The sequence below is a fragment of the Odontomachus brunneus genome, unplaced genomic scaffold (assembly GCF_010583005.1).
Source record: "Odontomachus brunneus isolate Ranch 3 - 2012 unplaced genomic scaffold, Obru_v1 Obru_scaffold_011, whole genome shotgun sequence".
Lineage (NCBI taxonomy): Eukaryota > Metazoa > Arthropoda > Insecta > Hymenoptera > Formicidae > Odontomachus > Odontomachus brunneus.
This window is the reverse complement of record NW_022639461.1, coordinates 652607-661197: the sequence shown is the minus strand read 5'-3', so window position 1 is coordinate 661197 and position 8591 is coordinate 652607. Positions and strand designations below refer to the sequence as shown.

General features: G+C 42.1%; 1 protein-coding gene across 7 annotated transcripts in view; it reads left to right on the top strand.

The window, feature by feature from the left end:
* The window catches only part of LOC116840737, a 371839-nt gene that overhangs the window by 315967 nt on the left and 47281 nt on the right, over positions 1–8591 (top strand). For all 7 annotated transcript variants that reach the window (XM_032807852.1, XM_032807851.1, XM_032807856.1 and 4 more), the window contains 2 exons: positions 448–669; positions 6012–6252. In XM_032807852.1, coding sequence (XP_032663743.1) covers positions 448–669; positions 6012–6252 — 463 coding nt within the window. The remainder of the gene's footprint in view (positions 1–447; positions 670–6011; positions 6253–8591) is intronic.

Below are 8591 nucleotides of genomic sequence, written 5' to 3'. Positions count from 1 at the left end.
CTCTCTCTCTCTCTCTCTCTCTCTCTCTATCTATCTATCTATCTATCTATATATATATATTTATCACTCTCTTTCTCCCACGCTCGTACACGCTCCTATACTGTATAATGTGTTTTCATGAACATTCATATATCGCTTACCCTCGTTTATAACTCCTGCAGATAGCTTTATTCGTGGGGACAATGGTAATAAACTTCTATTTACGACTCCGTTACTAATAGGCTCGTAGACAGAATCATGGCCGAATTTTCGTTCGTTCTCGATAACGCACACCTCGTCGCGTACGCACGTGTTACCCATCAGCTGCTACTTCAACGAATTACACTTTATGCGTTATCACCAGTCCTGAATAAACATATGTTGCGCATCTCGATAAAATAGAAACAAAAATGCAATAGTTGTTATTGGATACATGCCAATTTGCAGCGGCGACGTTTGTTTTTCTAGACGTAGAATTGGAGTGTCTGGCTCATTGGAGGGAGGGCAGCACAAATTACATGATCGCGCGTTTGCACAGCGATCGTAAAACAAACGACGAGGAGAGCTACAGATGCTTTATTTACACAAATCCATCGAACAACACGTGGCACCTCGCGCAGAGCTCGGACGCCGCCTGCAACGGATTGATCAGTGTTCACGAGGCTGCTAGGACGTTCAAGATGACGCAAAGTGAGTACTTCTTTCTGCCCACCCCCGCACCCTCTCTCAAATTCCTCTCAAAAGTAATGTGTGAAAATTTAAATGAAGATTTTCATAAAAAAAATTTTATATTGAATTAATAAAAAAATTTAGTTCAATTTTCAACGAATGTATACGTATGTAACTAGGAATTTTTTGACTGGCTCTTAATATATCTAAAAGGTTTTCTAATAAAAACCTATCTACATCTAGATAAAAAATGCATTTTAACCGACCGATCTTATTTCCGTGTCAATATGTTCCTGTAACTTTTCATAAAGTTTTCATGCGATATATAAATTTTTGAGATGTATCGTAATTATATAAATAACAAATATATCGGAGCTACATGTAACTTATATATAAAATTTCCAGTAAACAATATTTAACATATTCAAAAAATTTGTTCCCTCGCAGAAGATTATAACGAGTCCGACTCGTTATGCGGTCTAAACGGATTAATATCGACGAGATAAATCTACTCAGAAAGAATTTAAAATTTAGAACATTCAGCGGATTATCTCTTCGTCATTTAGACGTTTCGGATAATTACCGAACGATTTTTACTCATCAAAATTTTCAGTAGAGACGTATTTTTATGAAATAATTATTTTCATCTTTTTCTGTCTTACAGTCGACATCAGTTATAGAATTATATATTGAATGTGATACGGTTATTTCGAACGGCATTTAAATCTTTGATCCAACGACCTCGGTGCACCTGTCGTCTTTCGGAAGAGCTTGAAAAGCCTTCACTCTCTAATTTAGCCTCGCCGAATGCGAAATACCCATCAGCGATCGTACGGACGTGTCGTGCGAGCCGGTCGCGCTTCAGTGTCCACGCAGAAAGATCGAATTAACGATCGAAATTCTGCGGAGGCTGTTAACCGATAGCGACGAGGCGACGGATCGGCGCGTACATCCCGATACGGCGAAGGCGCGCCGCCGAGCGGGCGAGGCCTGCTCCGTTAGAACGAGAGCACGTAAACTATGAGAGTGCCTGTGGACACCAGATCGGATTCTTGTCCGGCATACTATCGTGACCCGGTCCGTGGTCAACGCCAGGTACTTCGGGTATTCCACGGTATCGCATAGCTACACGTAGCCTTGCCGGCTCGGGCACGATCTTGTCACAGCGTTCACGGTTAACCAAATTGAGGCGACGGGTTTGATCGCCGGTCGAATGGCGCAATGCGCGCGCGTGTGTCGCGATAGATCGATACCCGTTCGAGTGTACGCGCGTCGTCGCGAAAAAGCGACGTTTTATCGGGAATATTCACGAATATCAGGTTTCACGATTCACCCTCAACTTTGATTTTCGCTCGACGCGCTAAATTCAAGCGTGACCAACTCTCTGTCGTTACACGTTTCGCGAACCAGAGACGCGAATCGACGTCGTTGATTTCTCAAGGGATTGACGATCAGAAACGCTGATTCACTTCTTCCTTTCAAAACGTGGTACTTTGGTCTCTTTCTATTTCCCTTTCATAAGGGGAACAATATATCAATGAATATCATAATAAAAACCCTTACTTAGTTTACTTACTTCATCAGAACACACGTATGTACAGTATATGAAAAAACTTGGCACGCAAGCTAATTAATAAATGCTCTCGCTTACTTGACAACTAAATTCATCGTAAAGGGTTGAATGAAATATTATAGCTATACGTATTCATTTTACAATGTTAATGTTAATATCGCTCATTTATCTGTCACTTTATTGATTCATCTATTATTTATTTATTTATTACTTCTCCATTCGTTATTTATTTGTTTATTGTTTGGTTTATTTACTGCCGTCACTTGCGCGTATTCCAAGAATCGCCTGTCCTGTCTCAGTAGTGGTCTTATAGGGCAATCTCGATAGAGCAATGTCACAGATCGAGCGTGTTATCGAGGGAGAGAATCACGAAGCTAACACTTAATATCTCGGAATCGCGCCGCCGTCGCCGCTACTCGAGGCAAATTCAACTCGGGCGTTAAGCAGCTTAAAAATTTTTCAGCGGCGCCCTCGCCACGGCGTCCCGGATGTTTCGTTAACCCCCTACCCCGGTTCCGCGTTTCCATTTAAACTTTCCAGGAGGCAGATTAGCCCCGGGATCTCGAGCTACGCCGGGCTTCCCGCCTCGAAGTGCCCGAATGAGGAGAGCGTTATTCGCGCTAAGGCCAACGCGCGATAAATTCCGCCTATCCGATATGTAAATTCTCCTTTTTCTTCGTCTCTGCCTTAAGCTCGTCGATGACTGTCACACAGATGAATGACGCGCAACGACAGCTCATGACTCAGAGAAATGGTTCTCCAGCTCGGGAGTAAATCTAAGAACACAGTTCATGTATTTTCCTTAAACGATAAGACAATGAAAAAAAAAATTGTTCTCAAGACAAGCAAGTGCGTCCAACCCCGCGAAACAAGATCGGTGACGTTCTCTGCGCGGAGAATAATATTTCCGCTTTGAATTTTCGTTTTCAAATAACCGCTGCCACCGCCGCAGCGCGAAATTAGAATCTTTCTGAGGTAACGTAACGGTATTACACGCGGTCTGACTGCAAAGAAAGATAAGAGGACGGGCGTAATTTACTTTGAACAAAGCATACATTTCTTCTCGCATTTCGCCGCTGGCGCGACTCATTTTAATACGCATTTCGCCGCACGCCCGTCCGACGTGCTCGACGGCAAAGCGTTAAACAAGATCTGCATTCCTTTCCGCGGCGATTACTTAGCAACTCGTAACTATTGGCGCTACCCCTCCCCTCCTGGCACGATAATTCGTGTGCATTAAATACTTTGGTCGACGGCAAAAAGTGCCCGTGGCGTAAAATCGAGCGCGTCAAAATAGTTTCGTCCGCTACTCGCAACAAAGATGGCGAACTCGCTAAGAACGGTAGTTCGGAAGTTTGCCGATCGATTCCAAGTTTATTCCGCTGTCTATAGCGCGTCCAGGGAAATAATGTAACACGAACGATCGTAAATATGAAAATTTTCCCGACGACGAGGACATCTTAATTGGGTGCGAATCTCGACAAGAGTTACTCCGGCGAAAATAATTCTATCGGCAACGCAGATCGCACAATGACACTATTATACGAATTCCGCGATTCTTTCAGCGCATGCGTCTCTTTCTCAATATTTTTCTTCCTTCCAACTTGTACCAGATGTGTTTGAAAATATTCGTTTATTGCAGAAAATTTCACTTCAATACTCCCATTATTATTATTAAGACTTCGTTATATATTTCTATCATAATCCGTTCTCACGTCTTCACGAGAGATTATGAGATTGAGCGCGCGCGCGCGCTGAGACACTGCGCTGTATATATATTTATTTTTTTTATTATGACTTTTGATTTGTAAATTTTGTATTCAGATATACAACTAAACATATATATTTGATTTTATCTTTAGAGGGTTTGCCCTAAAGCTTACAAATAAGTCTTAAATAGGTTGTTCTCTCTCTCTCTCTCTCTCTCTCTTTCTCTTTGTTTGTCTGTTTCTCTCTTATCACACTGTGCGCGACATACTATCATCACTACACGATAAGCAGCGCAATTTCGGCGGACTATAGTGTTACAGCGCACGCACACACCGAATTGAATTATCGATTAGCTTTTAGTCGCACGTACGCCGGCGTATGCAGTATGCACGCGGCATACTTTGTCGCTCGTGCATTTTTAACGGTCCATTAATTCGCGCACGGTGATTGATAGCCGTGGGCGGTCGACCATTGACAGGATAACTGTTCGCCAGCGACGGACTTGTCACGCGTTTATGGCAAATTATTTGCGTCGATGTAACCCGCATGCTGCTGCCGCGCGACACGTCGTAACGGCACTTCGCTATTTTTTCCAGCCAGCGTAATTTTTAGGCCAACATTTTACGCGCCGCGATTTTTGCCGGTTCCACTCTTTTTCCCTATCTGTCAGTTTTTCCCCTCTCTCTTTCTTCCTGAGTGTATGTTTTTAAGTAATCAATATAATTCTTACAATTTCTCGACGAGCTGTGTAGTTGGAATTTCTAATCAAGAGAATATTAAAAAGTCCATAAGAGCCTTCAATAAACTATTGATTGTAAATCAACAGAGCCTTAATTTATTTTAATTCTGACAGTTAACTTTAAGCGATCTAAAACTCGTGAAAAATTTCCAGATAAAATTATATGTGTAACGGAAAGCACACAGACTCAAAAAACGCGTCAGAATTACACCTGATGCACCCCTAAAAATCTTCAGCCGCCTTTCATATTACACGATAAGTGAAATTGCAAATAATACTCCGTGGCGAGTTATAGATTGCTCGAAGTAGACTTCAGCGATGATAGTGGAAACAGTTGCGAATCATTATCGCAACGATGACAATGCACTGTACACGCGAATTACGCGTTGTATTGTATGTATAGCGTGTGTTAATGAGGCTAATGAGTTGGTTAATATACATCACGTTCCGTATGACGTATGTTGCCCGCGGCGAGTGTAATTGTGTTAGTTACGAGCATAACGTTGTTAAAAGCGTATTGTAATTAGCGTGGAATTCCGAATAGAAGAGTCGTCTCGTGCTTTGCTCGATTTTATCTTCCGCGCGTAACATCTCTTTTCCCCTTTTTTTTTTCATCGCGGATTCATTGACGGAGCGTGCAGCACCCCGATAATGCGCCGGGAACAGCCGGCATACCGGGAAAACGAAGTTTACAACGCAGGAGAAGAGAGGTCAAAGTTTACTTATGCTGGATTATCTGCTCGAGGACCCCGTGAACTTAAAGAGTCGGGGAACGAGTTTACAGTTATATTATGCATTTCGAGTTTGGAATAACTACGTTAGGGCGAGGGAAGTTACGGGCGCTCTAAGAATAAAGCCCCAGCTATTTCTTGACACGTAATTACATTTGAATTTAACAGTCGTCCGAATCTGCAACGTGGAGATGAAAATTACAGGAATTAAACTGTTGGCGTCGCCGACAATAATCAACTTTACGATCTCACTTTGTCGTGGGCCGTCTCGATTCTAAAAATATTCTAAAAATACCAAAATGTTTCCCACTCTCGTAATTACCGAAAACGCGTCGGAGATCGTGACTCCATTCGGATTTAATCGCGACTTTACCACCGTTCAGGTATTAAATCATTTCATTTTTAAATTTTGGTTTTTCATATGGCGCGTCGGTGAAAATTCAGAGAAAGAGAGAGGGGAAAGAGAAATCGTTCGTAATTTCAGCGTTTTGATCCTCGCGTAACTAAACGTAAATATCGCGTGCTTCAAGAGTTCTCTCCTCCGCGAACGCGGCAAGACGCGTCGACGAACAGCGGATCCTCTCACCACGGCCATCTTTTCACGTTACAGAAAAGCCGCCACAGCATTGCACGTATCCGTCCTGGGTGGTGGACGGTAAATCGTGGGTGGCTTTGGATCGAATGGCCTCCCGACTCTTGGCATCGTCTTACAACCTCACGATCCTCGACCGGAACGAGACCCGTCTTGTTTGCCATTCGGCTGTCTCCCCTGATGATCATCGTCATCACCATTCTACGCCGGTCGATAGGGAGAACCAACAGCAGTTCGTCGCGAAGGCGACGCGAGATTGGTGAGTCCGTTTATCTACATTTGCGTTATCCTCGCGATAGAGAAGACGAAATATGCCGAGCTGAAGTCTACTCAGATAGACAGATGTACTTAAATTTGCAGCATGTACTTCATTCGCAAGCTGCAAGTATATATCCTTTATAAGTGCTGCTATTCGTATTTATCACACTGAGTGATGAAATGTAAAGAAATTGTTAAAACTTTCTCAAAACATGTTATGCAAAATGTAATATGAAAATTTTAGAACTTTTGGGAAATTTGTCAATATCAATTGTTAACAGAAAGATTTATGTCATTGCATGAAGCGAATGTAATAATTAATTCGAGAAATTGTAAAATTTTCATCATCGATCGTTATGATAATCATAAAAATCTATCTGAGATGTTTCTGATAGTGCAAGAATAGAGACTATCAATCGGTCTATTTTGCTGAAGAATATAGCAAACTTCATTAGAAACGTGACACATTTTTTTAATAACACATTTCAATTCTTAAAGTATAAACAGCAAGTAGATAATGAAAAAAATAGATAATCAATTGCTACAGAATGTCGATCTCCTCGGTTCCTCGGTTACAAAATTCTACGACAATTTCTACTATAAAATTCTCCTCGTGCATATGTAATTCGCGGCGCAAATTCGGAACAGAGACCTTTCAGGATTTCACGTGCGCGTAACGTTAGCGCGGAACGCCGATTTGGAGATTTCCGCACGTATCGAACGTGACAAATATTTTCTCTCTTCTCTTCAAATATCTCTTCGCGAACAGAGTTTAATGCGAAAATTAGAGATGTTTGGCGAAAATTACTACGAGCGAAAATTACGGAAGATATTTGTGAATGCGGATCTCATCGCGCGTTTTAAAGAACAATATTAGAATGCATCCACAGCGCTCGCTGCGGGAAGCGAAGCAGCGTTCGCCGGCACTCGGCGAGGGATAATTTTGCAGTTGACGAATTATCAGAGTGGCGCGTAATATGATAATCGCGAGCTCTCGGCGCGCACGTAAATAAACGGTATGAACCTCCACTTTGGTCTGCGGAGCACCACCTTCCCCGGGTACGCGCACCAGAATGTCAATATAGGTGCACCCCCAGGTACTCTCTCATTAAAGCATTCGTGCGGGCGAGTTCGCGCGACGTAACGTATCGCTTTTAATCGCTCGTGTACATGTACGAGAGAGACCCGGTTCGGTTATTCGCGCCCCACTGCCGCCGAGAATACGATTCATCGTTAAAAGCTGGGGATAAAAGTGTTTATTGGAACGTGTTCGCCGAACATATCCGCGGGAACACGCTAAAGTGCTTACTACTCGCCGGGACGCGCGGAAGAATCGGCCCAGAAACACGCGAGAAGGTCGATATCAATTCTTTTTTTGTTTTTGTTGCATCCTTCTTTATTTTTATTCACTCGTCTGTTCGTTAAAGCGCATTCGAACGACTTGTCGTTTGCCGTGTAAAGGTGAATTTCTTACCACGTTTCTATCGCGCGGATGATACCAGAAAGTTTTTCTCGAGCGGAAAGTATTTTTTAGGAATTAGTGTTCACAAAAAAATCGAGACCAAACAGTTGTGTTAATGAGGTTGAGTAGGTGAAAAAAGTTCCTGTAAACTTATGTCGGAAATTGCTCTAGCAAGAAGTTATAAACGTTCAAAGATTTATGAGCAGAACTGGTCATAATTATGCAAAAAAATGACCTCACCTACATAAAATATGTTTCGAGAAAAATAAAGATGAAAATTTGATACATGATTTAAAAAGTATAAATATTACTGAGGTTTTTCGTAATCATTCAAGAAGTTAAGTATGGTCAATTTTCACATTAGCTACGTTTAGCAGAAAAAGATGCTTTGTTGTAAAATTCGTGAATTTCATTGGTACGTATTCTTAGATTCAGCCAAGATTAAGAACATACGAAAACGAATTTCATAACAGTTGCAAAGCAGCTTTCTCTGCTGAACGTAGCTATTCCACCATTTCCAGCATTTGATTCGTTTCTCAAAGTAGTTTGAAGAGAAGAAATATGCATTTAAATGAGAGTAAGAAGAAAAAAGTGTACGTAAATTTACAGTGCGTTTGAATAAATGTGATTACAATGTCCGACGGACTGATCTTGCCTTTGTTCGTCTCGAGGGGAAATTCGGTCAAACGTAAGTCTTCGGCGATTAATATCCTCATTTAGAAAGGGAACGAGAATAATGTCGCGGTAGCAGCGCGACAGCTGCTCGAAGAATTTCTCTACTCAGCTATCACAGTATACGAAGACGGTAGTGGCGGAAGCAGCGGAGAGACAAAAAGGAAGAGAGAGAGAGAGAGAGAGAGAGAGAGAGAGAGAGAGAG